At 36.4% G+C, this 15,896-nt stretch overlaps 1 protein-coding gene across 3 annotated transcripts; it reads right to left on the bottom strand.

Moving 5' to 3' along the window:
* Positions 1-512: 512 nt before the first annotated feature.
* Positions 513-15,292, bottom strand: LOC117305340 (fatty acyl-CoA reductase 1-like). Of its 3 annotated transcripts, none has more exons than XM_033790203.1 (14): positions 15,163-15,292; positions 9,224-9,430; positions 8,087-8,262; positions 6,644-6,716; positions 5,597-5,703; positions 5,305-5,482; positions 5,011-5,055; positions 3,807-3,925; positions 3,241-3,308; positions 2,436-2,514; positions 2,039-2,128; positions 1,719-1,848; positions 1,041-1,168; positions 513-894 (listed from the first exon to the last, which is right to left on the bottom strand). In XM_033790203.1, the coding sequence occupies exons 2-14, from the start codon at positions 9,428-9,430 to the stop codon at positions 735-737; spliced, it is 1,560 nt and encodes a 519-aa protein (XP_033646094.1). In that variant the 5' UTR covers positions 15,163-15,292; the 3' UTR covers positions 513-734. The 3 variants fall into 3 exon arrangements, with proteins under 3 accessions (XP_033646094.1, XP_033646093.1, XP_033646092.1); XM_033790202.1 differs by having other exon boundaries at positions 15,179-15,292; XM_033790201.1 differs by lacking the exon at positions 15,163-15,292 and adding an exon at positions 9,795-10,502.
* Between the last annotated feature and the right edge of the window lie 604 nt (positions 15,293-15,896).

The raw sequence follows: 15,896 nt of genomic DNA, 5'->3' as shown, positions 1-15,896 counted from the left end.
AAATGATGGGCAAAGCCACTCCAGGTATATTTACTCATTTGAATATACTCTTGTTAGCAATGTTGGCGGGTCAACATTCATTGAATGTTTGTAACTATTCCTACTAACAAAGCCACTCCCAAAAAGGGTGGGGTTACATTCTTTGAATGTATTAGACTAGTACGATCTCTCTCCAGCAAAGACCACACCCACATTGGGTGTGGTCGACATTCATTTGAAATCAAAGCAAAGGCCATTCGGAAAAGAAAGTGGAGTCAACGTCTTTAGACAAAGCCTCTGACACAATGGTCTGTACATACATCAAAGCAGCTTCAAAATCAAGCATATTTGTTTTTGATTGTTTGTTGAGATGATCTACCCAACCCGTGACCTTGGCAAAAGTCCCACAAGGGGATATAAACGCCAAGCTGGCAAAACCCAATATCTCACATACAAACATTGGTTAAGATGATCTTCCCATCAAGGGAACTCGGCAAACTCCCACAAGGGGGGTATAAAAACCAAGCTGGCAACAGCCCAACTTTCCCATACAAACATTGGTCTCACATTTACGATTGTGAATTGCACAAATCAATTAATTTTGATTTAGTAACAAGACGCCGTGTGAAATCAGCCGTGAGCTTGGTTGGATTCAAACCCACAACTTTGTGATTTCAAGTCCTGTAGTTCAACCACTTGACCGCAAAAGCATGCGAGGGGGTAAATATAAATGTTGAAAGGGCGTGGCAATTTTTCTATTGGGTGGAGCTTGTGGCGCGACAATACCGGAGGAACTTGAAGAAGAGGTTTAAGACAAAATACCAGAGGTTACGAGCAATTTGTGATCGAGCGATGAGAACTCGCCAGAAGACGACCAACAAGACGGTGTTGAACATCCAACGAAGATTGCGAAGCCTGAAGAAAAACACACATTAAAATAAAAATGAATAATCTTAACTTTAAAAAAAATAAAGCTACTATTTTACAACCCTAATAACTTAAATCTGTGAACACATTTAAAAACTTAAAAAGTAAAAGGACTATAATTAAGATTTTCTTACATTCTGATGTGTCGTCTTGCAATGTGTATGGAGTTTAGGTCTTCTTTGAGCACGTACTGCTTTGTCCCAACGCAATACGCCTCAATATAGCTCTGCCAGTCTAGAGGACGAACATCGGTGTAAAACACCTGTTGAAGGAGATACAGAGTACAATGAATGCTTCATTAATCCTATTAAAGCCCACTTTAACCCATCTACAACTCAACTAACTCACACCCAAACCAGTTGTACCCAATTGAATCCATACCTTCACCTCACTGTCTTCTACTGAAAAAATACATCATAACAGCTTACATAGCTTCCATATAGTGAAACCCTGAAAGACCCATGACAACCCAATTTAACCCACTAGAACCACTCTACACACAACCACATCCCAAGTGTACCAAATTGAGCCTAAACCCTCACCTTCTTGTCCTCTGACAAAAAGTTTGCATAGCTTCCAAATGGTGAATCCCTGAAACACCCACGACAACCCAATTTAAGCCACTAGAACCACTCTACACACAACCATTTAACCCAATTACGCCTAATCCCTCACCTTCTTGTCCTCCTCTGACATAACAGCTTGCAAAGCTTCCAAATGGTGAATCCCTGAAACACCCACGACAACCCAATTTAACCCACTAGAACCACTCTACACACAACCATTTAACCCAATTACGCCTAATCCCTCACCTTCTTGTCCTCCTCTGACATAACAGCTTGCAAAGCTTCCAAATTGTGATTACTCCATTCCCAGTGATTGAATGTGAAATACTTCAATGTATCCACACTCTTGTAGATTCTGTTGCACATTTTCACCATCCTACAAAACAAGAAGATAAACCCTTTTTAAAAGTCATGGACAATTATTTTTAAAAACTTTTGTTTTTTTAACAAAATGTTATCATAATCATAATCATAGTAAAAACTTTGGACAAGTTTGGGGCGAACTCGCAAAATAAAAAATAAAAATTGTAATGATGATAAAAGACTGAAGCGCGCCCTCAACTTACCTGGGCTTCTTTCCTTTCAGCTGAAGAAGCATGTCAATGAAATAACTTGGAATCTTCGCACCGACCGTTTGTGCGTAATTGTAGATGAATCTGCAAAAAGAAAACAATTCAAATACTCCAATCCAATTTCAAGTACAATCTTTAAAGGGTCTTGAAGACGAGCAGAATATAGACGATGTGACCTATGACATCACTTGTTTATAAAAGAGCCACCAGAGCCTGGACTTCCTGCAGGCACGACAGCTCAATGGAAGAATCGTAAAATCTTATGTGTTTATAATTTAAGGTTGAATTATGATTATCTAGCAAAAAAAGATAATTACAAGTGCTATCTGTGAGGATTATAAGAAGGGGAACATCTGGTGTCCCCTGTGGTAGAGAATGGAATAATCCTTACGGGTTCTGTGTGAAGAAGGCACTGGGTCGTCTCACTGTCATCTCAAGGGGTGTTTTTGTGTAGTATTCAGCAATATCCTCTGCAAGAGAAAAATCAACAACTCATGGTAAGTTTGAAGATCTTATTTTTCTCATCTTTTACTACAACTCAAACTTAACACGTTTTTATACAATTATTTCAATTTTTTTTCAAACAGTAGGGCGGTTTTTTAATACTTTTACGGGAAATTTAGGTGGCAACAGACTTATCGAGTCATTTCCTAAAGAGTATGTTATTCTATAGGTGCACTAAGTAAACTCCCATACTATCCAATACAAAATACTAAATATTAGAAAAATACACACACAAATACTTAGAAGCCTCAAAGCTTTTTACAGTAAAGGGGATATTATTCAGCGACTCTTGAACTTTTATCCTCTGCTCAGTCTGCTTTGGGAAGTCCCAAGGCTTGTTGAGTTATTCTCACTCCAAATAAAAACACCCCTACACCGATGGAAGTTTCCAAACGTCCAAGAATCTTGAAAACTGTCCCTACACCTCTCCGAAAATAGGACCATTTATTTCTTCTTCTTCTTCTTCTTCCATAAAAGTACAGTCCAACGTCTGGTGTATCGGCACCGAGGTTGTTGTGTGCATGCGAGGGTGTGAATATATACAGTGCAGGAGGGAACACAGAGTGCGGCCAAAAACAGCTCAGGCTGACCTAGCGTGCTGGACTGACTGTACACCCTGCTTGAAACTAGCAACAGTCAGGGTAAATGAATCCAAAAAAAAGAGAAGAAACACAACAAGAGGATAATCTCACCTACGACGTTCCATCTTGAGGGGTTGGTTGTACTCGTTACGCAGTTGTAGATCGGAGGTGAAGCTGGTCTAATTGGATAAAGGTAACAATGAATGAGCAGAGTTAGCATAGATTTCATTTCATTTATTAATTTCACAATATAAGAGGACATTAGATGGACATTATTAAACATGGCTTACAGTATAAATATGTAGAACTATACATGCAATTGTGACTATAAAAGCTCAAAATGGCATTAAAGGCAGTAGACACTATTGGTAATTACTCAAAATAATTTTAGGCATAAAAATTTACTTGGCTACAAGTAATGGAGAGCTGTTGATAGTACAAAACATTGCGAGAAACGGCTCCCTCTAAAGTAAATGTAGTTTTCGAGAGAGAAGTAATTTTACACGAATTTGATTTTGAGGCCTCAGATTTAGAATTTGATGTCTCGAAATCAAGGAAAATGTAAATGTGTATCGGAAGCTTCCAGAGCAGTTGCTGTGTGTGCTGTGGGTTGAGCTAGTCATCAATGTATCAAACGAATAAAAGAGCGCCCTCACGGGGCAAATGATGGTTCATACCTGTGTACTCCTGTATGCCAAGACGCAGCGATAAGCAGGTTGCAGACGTAATCTACTGGGGAGATGTCCGCAAGACCGTCTATGTTACCTAACATGGATCGGAGCATTCCAATCCCAGTCTAGGGGTGTGGCGGGGAAGGGGGGGGGGGGGGGAGAGGGAGAAGTGAAAAAGAAAATTAAAACCTCAAAAAGACATGATCATTTCCAAACATTATAAATTGAAAAACATTAGAATTAAACAGTTTGTTTTTTAAACTCATTCAATACATATTTCAATGATTAAGAAAAAGGTGTTCCCATAAAAATATATAAATAAATAGTTAATTAATTAGTTAATAAATACCAACAAACAGTTGATGGGCCTTCATTTTGACCCTGGTCTTTCTCAAAGACTACAATTTTTAAGCCTGCTATGGTCGACAACGTCAGACCATTACCTAGTTTTTGCACTTATACTGTATGTCCTGGATGGTAAGCAATTTGCAAAAGCTACTTAAATTTTGTTTTGTTGTAGTAAAAAGTTAAATACAGGAATATGAACTACAATCTGACCCCCTTTAAGGCCAATAATTATGTGATAACACATGCAGGTAAAACCCTAGAAAAAGTAGAATTAAAATAGAAGTAAAAATTAGGCCAGTCTTCGATAGAAGAAAGTTATTTATTAAATATTAAAAAATTAAAAATAGGAAATACAAATTAAAAATACCAGTTGTTATAACATCATCCAATAAAGATTTTAGGAAAACAACACATAAAGAGGAGAATATTAAGAAGAAGTGAAATTCAAATAGAAGTAGAAATGCAGACATGGATTATAACAATCAATTATAAACATATCAAACATTATTAATAAAACAACATTTTTTTAAAACAGTTTTTTTTTAAATTCATTCAATACAAAATTCAATGATAAGTAGCCATGGATTACAACAATCAATTGTGAACATTACAAACATTTATATAAATAGAAAAACATTTGAATAAAAAAGTTTTTAAATCCAATCAAAACAAATTTCCATGATAAAGAAAAGGGTGTTCCCAAAAAATGGTTTGTTTTGGTACAGAAAATGAATACTTTCTGAGATCTAATGCATTCACAATTTATTTAACATTTCCAACACTATAAATAGAAAAACATTTAAAAAACCAGTTTATTTAAATTCATTTTTTTTTTAACAGAATTTTATAATAAAATACTCACTGCAATGAAGAGACCGCTTGGTCCATTAAAGTTGTCTATCCATCCCTGATTGACGAAAAAGAAAGAAATTTAAAGTAATTTTTGGCTTTTACCCATACACCGATGTGTGTTAGCACTGTATACCCAGTACTTTCCCCGAGTCCTGTGAAAAAATATCACAGGCTTATACTCGGATGGGATTCGAACCCACAAACAAAAATCGTTTACAAAATATTTTTTCTGATGCTGACTAGAGCAGGCTAGTCGAAAAATTTGCGACCAATAAACATTTTAGGTTGAATAATATTTCTTTACCGGCAGTGGTTCTTTCCAGGCAGCTCCGACGATGGACGGTCTGACGATGCAGAAGGGTAGGCCCTCACCTTCTTGCATCAAGACATACTCAGCTAGTGCCTTGGTGAAGGTGTACGTGTTGGGTCGGTTCCCTATGATCTTAGTTGTAATAGATGTGATCATTTCTTCACTCATCCATCTGGAAGAAAAAAAATTAGAAGAAAAATGTAAACTCAAACAATGATAAGGTTGGGTCTTACATTCTTCCTTCTGAGACAAAATGAGAAGAAGAAAAGTTGCCATGGTTACTTACTCAGTTGTGTTCATGAGTTTATAGGGGTCCATAGGTGGTGGGTAGACTACCTCTTCTATGTGCTTTCGGTCACAGTTTGCGTAGGCCGTGGACACATGGACCAAAACCTTTAGTTTATCAAAAAAACAGAAAGGATTATAAGAAGAAAAAACTCAAGCCCATTTCCCCTGACAAGTCATTGACATAGTATCGGCAACTCTTGAGCCCAAACATCACAAACATTTGGTTTAAGTTTATTGAGACAAAGGAGTGTGTTTGGGTTTGAATCTTGGCAATAGATATTTATCACCCGGCCACCATCTTGTCGTGTTTCTTGTATCCTATAGCATTATAAATGATGCAACATTCATTGTACAAAAAGGAACCAGACGTTTTCTCCTTCCAACCTTGGTTTGGTTACACTGATTTGAATGGGAAAAAATCAAGATGGTCGCATCATGATAAAGGTCTAATATGCTTCTTCCTTTGGGCAAGATACAGCATTAATTGCTTATCTTCGCCTAGGAGTACACAGGTGCCTCAAAAAGCAAAATAAGGAACTCTTCAAGATGCAAATTTGAAGCTAAAAAAAAAAGCTTAATGTAATTATTAACCAAAGATGTTTTTTCTTGTAGTGGCTTTTACCAATAGTGGCCTAAGCAAAAACAGAATGAGGGCAAAAATAGAAAAGTTCAAGCCATGAATTCTTTAGTGCACCAATTTTTTCTCTTAAGTAGGATTTGAAACTTTGCATGGTGGAAATACCATATAGAAAGGTTTGCGGTAACATCATGTAATGACTATCTCTAATGAGTTGGGGTGGTTCTGAAAAGAATTGTTGGTTTCAACTCGACGTTTCGATCAGTATGCTCTGATCGTCTTCTGGAGATTTTTCTCTTGTAGTCTTACCACGAGTGACTTTTAGTATACAAAAAGAAAGAGTTAAATCGAAAAGATTCAGTCGTGAATTCTAAAGTGAATTCTAAAGTGAATCCTTGAGTAGAAGGGTAAACCTAAAAGGGGAGAAATCACTCAAGGATTACAGAAATAAAACTTGGAAATAGCTACCTCAAGTTTCTTCATGCCGTGACAAAGCGCAACCATCTTCTGAACAGAACCAACGTTCAATTTCAAAGCAAGGCTGTAAAGAGAAAGCAGAAAACTCTATTAAGCAAAAAGTTGAACTTCCAAAACAGAACTAAGAGTCAATTTTTTCCTCTCGACTTCTACAACAAGTAAACTAAAAATCGGAACAACTGTTTATGATGATCATTTGAACAACAGGCAATTGGTTACAAATATGTTATTATGGCTCTTGTGCAGGGGGGGGGGTTAAAGGAGAATCTGGAATTAAAGTTTAAAATCCCTGCCTAATTTACAGCTGCTTAAGAACAACCTTTTACAGAAACATTTCAAAAAACAAAACTTTAGAAGCTTTTGAGCAACTCAACTAAACAAGATACATACAGGCTTGATACTTCAACGAGGCAACGAAGACGATTGCCTCCATGCCCCCTGGTCCTTGCCTTGGTGCCCTTGAAATGCTACAGTAGAAATTTAAACTTTCCTTATAGGGTGCCCTTTACCAAGGAAAAAATGCCTTGGTGCCCTTGCCCTTTCAAAAAGGAAGCTCACACGCCTGTACATAGTCATCAGTTAAGCAGCGGTGATGGCTTTATGAGATAACTATTTGAGATATTGTTTTTAATCCCATAGATTAAAGTAAAAAAACCACTGATAACCAAATTTGTTTAATGTTACCCGGCTTCTAAATATAGGACTGACAATCAATAATTTTATCCTAATCTAGAAGCCAAACATTGATAGGCTCATTTTGGGAAATAACTTTTTCGAGGTTACGTCTTGTCTTTCAGGGTTGTTGGGTGCACGGTAGACTGAAGTGAGAAACAACCCCCCCCCCCCAAAAAAAAAAAAAACCCAAAAACATAAAAATCCCAGACATCAATTACAAGATGTTAAACTTGCATCAGGATAAAGAATGTTGTTTGGTTTTTGAGTGTAGATTAAAAGAACTGCAAGTTTTGACAGGTCAATGAAAGCTTAAATATCTTTCATTAGTTAATGGCAGTGGACACTATTGGTAATTACTCAAAATAATTATTAGCATAAAACCTTACTTGGTAACGAGTAATGGGGAGAAGTTGATGGTATAAAACATTGTGAGAAACGGCTCCCTCTGAAAAGACATAGTTTTCAATAAAGATGTAATTTTCCACGAAGATTTAGAACTTGAGGTCTCGAAATCAAGCATCTGAAAGCACACAACTTTGTGTGATGAGGGTATTTTATTCTTCCATAGTTATCTCGCAACATCAACGACCAATTGAGCTGAAATTTTCACAGGTTGGTTATTTTATGCATATGTTGAGATACATTAAGTGAGAAGACTGGTCTTTAACAATTACCAATAGTGTCCAGTGTCTTTAAAAAATTTCTATTTTGCAATCTAATTTTTGGGTCAAATCAGCCAAAAATCGGACTAAAACTCACCTTAGTTTTTCATCAAATTTGACGGTTGCGGCGCTGTGATATACGACAGATACTTCATTATGAAGTCTTGCAGTATCCTCCTCTGAAATACCGAGATTCGGCTCCTGAATGTCGCCCTCTACAACCACCAGCTTTTTCAAGCTGTCCGGCTGTTCATTTTTCAATTTGTCGAACATCTGAAAAATTACACAATCAAAATAAATCAAATTTGTATTGTCTCAATTTTTTTCTTCCTGGGGAATGGTTACATGTACAACAATAACAAAAATTAAATTTATAACACAACAAAGAAGGAAAGGTTAGCAAGAACAAATATTAATTTATGTTTGGCTTTCATTTAACTTAAAAGCAGAAAATATGTACTTCGCAACACAAATCATGTAATGTCATTCTCCGTTAGCATACTAAAATCTGTGTAACTTTGACCCATGGTATCATACAATTTCTTTCTTAAAGCCACTGAACACTACTGGTAATTCTCAAAGACTAGTCTTCACAGTTGGTGTATCTCAACATATGCATAAAATAACAAACCTGTGAAAATTTGAGCTCAATCGGTCATCGAAGTTGCGAGAAATAATGAAAGAAAAAAAACCCTTGTCACACGAAGTTGTGTGCTTTCAGATGCTTGATTTTAAGTCTTCAAGTTCTAAATCAAGACCTAAAGTTCTAAATCTTCGTGAAAATTACGTCTTTATTGAAAACTACATCTTTTCAGAGGGAGCTGTTTCTCACAATGTTTTATACTATCAACCTCTCCCCATTACTCGTTACCAAGAAAGGTTTTATGCTAATAATTATTTTGAGTAATTACCAATAGTGTCCACAGCCTTTAATACAGTAAACATTAGCAAAAACAAGTGAAATTAACTTCCCCTTCAACATCCTCCAAGCAGTGAATACATACACGATCCTTAAATTCTACACTCAATTATTCTACATTAATATCAAATGTGGTTTTATCCGCAACCCAAGGGATGTGTACAAAAACTTGTATCAATTTTGATTTGTTTTGTCTTTCTTTGCCAGCGTCAATAGGAGGTCGTGGTTCAAGTCCCGTTCCACTCAACTTTCCTTTGTTCAAACCGAAAATATTGATTCTTGAAAAAAAATGAATGTGCTAGTTTACTTTCTTACCTTGCAAGAAGTGATATCTTCAATTCTTGATTTAGCAGCCTGCCCCGCCTTCGGCCGGACCAGGAGGAAGATTTCTTTCACCGCTGGGCAAGATCTAAGAAGCTTCTCAACCAAGACTTTCCCGATAAAACCGGTAGCTCCCGTGACGAAGATGGACTTGTCAGCAAAGAACTCCGCAATGGAGGGCATTGTGTTGTTATTTGCCATCTGTAAAAATTGGAATAAAAAGAAATTTAAGCATAAAATTCAACTTAGGCCTGGGGTCGGTTTCACAAAGAGCTAAGATTGATCTTAACTGCTAATCAATCATAGTTGCTTAGTAAAGTGTGATGTCACAATACAATTCACTATATGGTGATACTGAAAATTTGTCTTACGACAGATTTTATTGCTTTGTAAAATAGAGCACCAATACTTCTTGGAGGCAATAAAGGTGATTGCCTCCATACCCCCAAAGTCATTGCCTTATATTCTGAAGATTGGTTTGGTGTGAAATGGTCCGAGATCCTCTCATAATTTCCCAACCAAACTCACGCAACAAAACTTCACAGCTGCTCGTAGCACCACTTACCATGTCCCAACTGCTATTAATCTCCTTTTTTCGCACGGAAACGTCTTTACTCCCAACCGAACCATCTCCCTCAGCAAATGCAGGCATTATTCTCAAAGAACTGTCTCCACAAAGTTCAGAAAGAAAGTTCAAGCAAAGTTGTACCTTGCTCGCAAAACAGTTCGTTGATAGAAATTGATCAGACGACTACTAGACTTTCTAGGATGATGACCAAGTCAAGTCTATTGATACTTTACAAGCTTCATCAACGGACCAAAAGGCAACTTCACCGTTCTGTTGAAAATTGTTTACTGATGATCAAGTTCTTCCGACGATAACAAAATCCCGTTGACGAAAAGTCAAGTTAACACCACCAAAGTCTCTCTCGCGAAAAACCGTACACAATCACCTCACATATGAATTCACTAGCTGTGTCTACAAACAGCCTTGCAACACAATCACCTCATCATACTTTTGAAACGTTGTGTCGTAACTATTTCAATATCGGTCAAGTGATCCGTACCAAGCTAGAACAATGGCGTACCCCCAAGCGGCTAGACAAACTGGTTTAAAGACCCTTGCTTCCTAGGTTCGGGTTTTATAGTCAGAGCCCTCCCTCCAGCTGTCTATCAATCACATTTAGACCAATAGAAATATAAAGCACCATATTACATCCATGAAAAAAACATAGACTTGACCAAGTCACTGCAGTGTTTGTTTGCATACACAGCTCAGCTGACAAGCCCTTGAGTCCAATGTAAGGTTGTCAAATTGCAGCAATGGGTTTTCAGCTGTTTTTATGATTTTTTTATGAATACCAGCAATTTAGTTGACAGATCTAGAATGTAGAGTCAAGAAGTCAAGTATTAGTCATTAGAAAAAAAAAAAAGTGGACAAGGTACATAAGTTTTTATAGGCTTTTCCGGCTATTAAAAATGAAGTTTGATGGTTTTTAGAAAATCCGACTTACGAATAAAAGGTGTTGATTCCTTATACGCTTCTCTTAATATTCATGCATGATAATTCTTACCCAAAATGAGGCTATAGGTGCAAGCCCACCACCACTTGCAGGGGCTGCGCCTAAAACCTGTGACCTAACTCAATTAAGAGACATATTGCACAAAGTTTCTGGCCACGACATCATGCATCCCTACTAATTTTGAATCAAGAATATAATGTATTTGCCTGTAGAAGTTTCAGCTTAAGTTTTTATGGGGGAAAAAAGTGAATATCACAAAGCAATACTTTCAGGAGAGTTTCACGTTTTTTATAGGTTTTATTGGCTGTTAAAAAAATGTTTTAATACCTCATTGCATATAAAAAAGTTTTTGGACAATACATGAATCCCTATTACAGGCCCCCCTATACTTTTTACCTGTAGAACGTAAAAGCTTAGCCGTCAAGTTTTCATGGGGAAAAAAGTGAAAATCACAGGAGAGTTATATGTTTTGTATAGGCTTTTCCGGCTGATAAATAAATGTCTGATTTGCTATGTAAAGAGTTTTGATACGTCATTGCATACGTAAAGTTTTGGGCCAATACATGATTCCCTGTAATAAATGTTTACAAGTAAAACGTTTAAAGGCAGTGGACACTATTGGTAACTTCTCAAAATAATTATTAGCATAAACCCTTAATTTGTAAGTAGTAATAGGGAGAGGTTAATAGTATAAAACCTTGTGAGAAAAGGCTCCCTCTGAAGTGATGTAGTTTTCAATAAAGAAGGAATTTGATTTCGAGACCTCAAGTTGAGAACTTGAGGTCTCGAAATCAAGCATCTGAAAGTACACAACTTCGTGTGACAAGGGTGTTTTTTCTTTCATAGTTATCTCGCAACTCCGACGACCAATTGAGCTCAAATTTTCACAGGTTTGTTATTTTATGTACATGTTGAGATACACCAAATGAGAAGACTGGATTTTGACGATTACCAATAGTGTCCACTGCCTTTAAGCTTAGCCGTCAAGTTTTTATGGGGGAAAAAAAAAAGTGCAAATCACATAGCAATATTTTCACAAAAAGTGCGAATCACATAGCAATATTTTCAGGAGAGTTGCTGTACATGTATTTTATAGGTTTTTCCCGCTATTAAATAAATATCTGATTTTCTGTGCAATAGGGTTTTGATACCTCATTGCATAAACTTACAAGTAGAACGTTTAAGCTAAATCGTCAAGTTTTTATGGGGGGAAAAAAAAGTGCAAATCACATAGCAATATTTTCAGGAGAGTTGCGGTACATGTATTTTATAGGTTTTTCCGGCTATTAAATAAATATCTGATTTGCTGTGCAATAGGGTTTTGATACCTCATTGCATATACTTACAAGTAGAACGTTTAAGCTAAATCGTCAAGTTTTTATGGGGGAAAAAAAGTGCAAATCTTAGCAATATTTTCAGGAGAATTGCATAAATCCAACCCCTGTACCTCGACCGATTGAGCCTAAATTTTCACATGTTTGCTATTTTATGTATAAGTTGTGATACACGAAGTGTGGGACTTGGACAATACTGTTTACCGAAAGTGTCCAATGGCTTTAAAGACACTTTCGGAACAGAAAAAAAAAAAAAAAAAGTTCACAGATTTACAAATAACTTACAGGGTTTACAGAAGGTAATTGTGAAAGACTTCTCTTGAAATATTATTCCATGAAATGCTTTACTTTTTAAGAAAACAGTAAAACAATATCAATTCTCAATATCGAGGATAACGGATTTGTTTTAAACACATGTCATGACACTGCGAAACGTGCGGAAACAAGGGTGGGTTTTCCCGTTATTTTCTCCCGACTCCGATGACCGATTGAGCCTAAATTTTCGCAGATTTGTTATTTAATATATAAGTTGTGATACACGAAGTATGGGCCTTTGGACAATACTAATTACCGAAAGTGTCCAATGGCTTTAACATAGTTTATTTAAAAATTATATCTTCTTGTTAGGAAAGTAACGTTTTGCTTTGCAACATATTACGGTAAAATAGGTAAGTGGCATATGGGATTCCTAAATCTTCGTCTGAAGTGTTAAGTTTGCTTCAACGTTAATTTGTTCACAAATAATTTATTACTGTATTATGTATTACCGAAGAATTGTCGCAAGCTCAGAATCATAAAAAAAAAACAGGAAACAACATGCTATTAAACCATGGAGGTAGCTGGCAGGTCAAACTAACAAAAATTAGACAAGTCTATGTTTTTGTATTTGTGCTAGTAATTAATTCACATGGGAGGGCGGCTACTTCAGTGGATTAAGTTTTCAATACCCAACAATACCTGATTGATAATGTATCTTGGTAATATTTGCGTTAACTTTTGTGGGTCAGTCATTGCGACACAGGATATAACAGTACAATCAATTGACAGCTTGTTCAGAGTCCAACTTGAATGTGTCACTAAAAAAAAAATGAAAAGCCACCCCAAAAAACAGTACACATTTGGTAACTACTCAAAACAAATACTAACTTAAAAACCGACTTGGTTACGAGCATTGGAGAGCTGTTGATAGTATAAAACATTAAGAGAAACGGCTCCCTTTGAAGTAGCATAGATTTTGAGACAGATGTAATTTTTCACTAAAATAATAAATGACTTCTAGCCAGAAGTCTTAATTCGTCCAACAAGTGTGTTTTTTCTCTCATCATTTTCTCGCAACTTCGATTTAACCAATTTAGCAAAAATTTTCAGTCTTGTTATTTTATGCTTAAATGTTGGGATAGACCAAGTGAGAAGACTGGTCTTTGACAATTACCAAAGGTGTACCTTTCCTTTAACGGCCTGACGTTTCGACCCCGACGTTTTTTAGGCCAAGATGATAATTGTTCCACCAGACTACTTGATGTACACTTAAGATCCTGTTCAGGTGTGTTGTGGCGCCATGTATCCCAAAAGAAGGTTTATTCTATGGTCAATGTCTGGCCTTGGCATTCTGGCAGGCAAGCATTTTTCAACAGCTACTTTTACTGCTTTTATTAAAAGAATATGCAAAATTTACCAGCAGATCACGGGGGGCTGCTGAGCATTGTGTTTGACTACCCTCATGTTTTTGATGACCATCAAAAATAAAACAATTTTATACTGGTAGCAACCTTCATTTATTTTAAAAGTTTATCAACCCGCCAATTTGCTGAAAATATTAAGAAGCTTTATTTAAAACATTATATTTACAATTCTCAATTTAGATCCTAGACGCTCTAAATTTAGCTGCGAATATTCTTTTTATAGTAACAATGTTAGATAAAATACATTGTTTAATTCCTAAGTCATGTTCTTTCTTTGACCCATAGATAAGTATTGATTATTTAGAGATGTTTGATTAAAGTTATGTAACAATGCTGAAGCTTAAAAAAGGATGAAGTTTCTTAAGCTTGGGCTAAATATGATAAGATCTTAATCTGTATTTAGGAACGGAAAAAGATAATAATGCAAATGATTTGCTCAAACTCAAGGTGGCGATCCCACAGGTTTCTCAATTCGTGAATAGAACATGTGACCTCTGTAAGTTTGACATCACATTATTAAATATTACAAAGAAAGCCCACTGAGTCCATGATTTGTACGTGCAGCACAACCATGAAGAGGGGTGGCTCAATTCTAGACCCAGTAAAATAGTTTTTTAAATATTTTTTTTATCCATCTTTTCAAAAGGACTGGCCTAGGAGCTTTTCCCAAATCTAACTTGATGCTCTCGAACACTTGTAATCGTCTGTTTCATCTACCAGCAAATCTTTTGAGTGTTATCCGACCCTGTTAGTGTTATTGTTAACACATCCTCATGAAATAAGTTTGCGGTTGATTCAAACTGAAGAATTGGTGGCCTGTTTGATTTGAAATACTTAGCGGCCATCTTGAAAAAAATAGTAAATAGTAAATAGTAAATAGTAAGGTCCTCATCCTCCTCTTTTTTGAAAAATCCGGACGATCAACTGGTATTTTGGGTTATTAGGTCTTAGTTTCCTTACTGTAGTCATGGAGAAGTGTAAGTCTTAGTAAGTGTAAGTTGTGGAAAAGTTTCCGTATCCGTATGGCGCCACCACTTTTTCATACGATATGAAATAATATAGTATCTAATTTACCTCAATGAGATATCCCTTTTTGTAAAAATTAGCGAAAAAGTGGTGGCCTCGTACGGAAAGTTACCCGTTATCCCTTTTGAAACTTCCAAATGCCATTGTCTGTGTCACCAGTCTGTGTGTGGGTACGGTCACCGGTCATGTGGACACGTCAAGCAATCCCTATTTTTTTATTTTTTTATATACTCATACTGTCTGTATGTACCCCTCTACTCTAGCTATCTATCCACCCACTGCGTATTCTGCATTTTGCACACTATGTCACATGTGCATTTCATTCTAATAATTACACATACGTTATCATTATTTATAATAAAACTCACAAAACTGGAAAATTACCGTGTCTTTCCACTCTGTCTCCACACACGTACGTCCGTACGAGCGTCTACCAAAATATTAACGGTGAATACATATTACCACAATACACGAAAGGGTGACACCAAAGATACTGGCGACACACACGGAGCTAGCTAGACGATGATGGATGGAGAGTGCGTGCAACGTGCGTGCTCCGTTAAAATACAATGCTGAATTTTACATCAGGTGTTCATCTGGTACCTAGCAACCTACCGGTTTATCTGAGGAAGTCAAAGCGTTGAATTTCCATGTGGCAGAGACATCATCATTGGTATCAGACTACACTATGTCAGACTTAATAAACTTGCAACAGTCATTTGGCGTTTTCTTGTTTTATTTTTGCAAGTTTATTCATTTGAATAATAGTGTAAACAATAATGGTTTTAATTACGGTGGGAAGTTCTGAATTGGAAAACAAAAGGAATGTATTGTGACTGTAAAAATCACTTTGAAGGAATCGGTTGAATGACAAACAATAAATAAATCATAAAGAGATAGCGCCATCTACCTTTTTTGCCCCCCCCCCAAAAAAAAACACATACTAAATTTGGAAAGGGAAGTGACCACTCCTGCAATGAATAATTAGAAAGCAATAGAAAAAATCTACACTATTTTTAGAGACCTACTCTATCAATGCAAACTGTAGTTTGTTACGTTAAAGTCAATTACCATAAATTAGAAAAATGTACAAAACAAAATT

This window comes from Asterias rubens, chromosome 22 (assembly GCF_902459465.1).
Source record: "Asterias rubens chromosome 22, eAstRub1.3, whole genome shotgun sequence".
Taxonomy (NCBI): Eukaryota; Metazoa; Echinodermata; class Asteroidea; order Forcipulatida; family Asteriidae; genus Asterias; species Asterias rubens.
The sequence above is the reverse complement of the archived record's forward strand: the minus strand, read 5'-3'. Positions and strand labels throughout refer to the sequence as shown.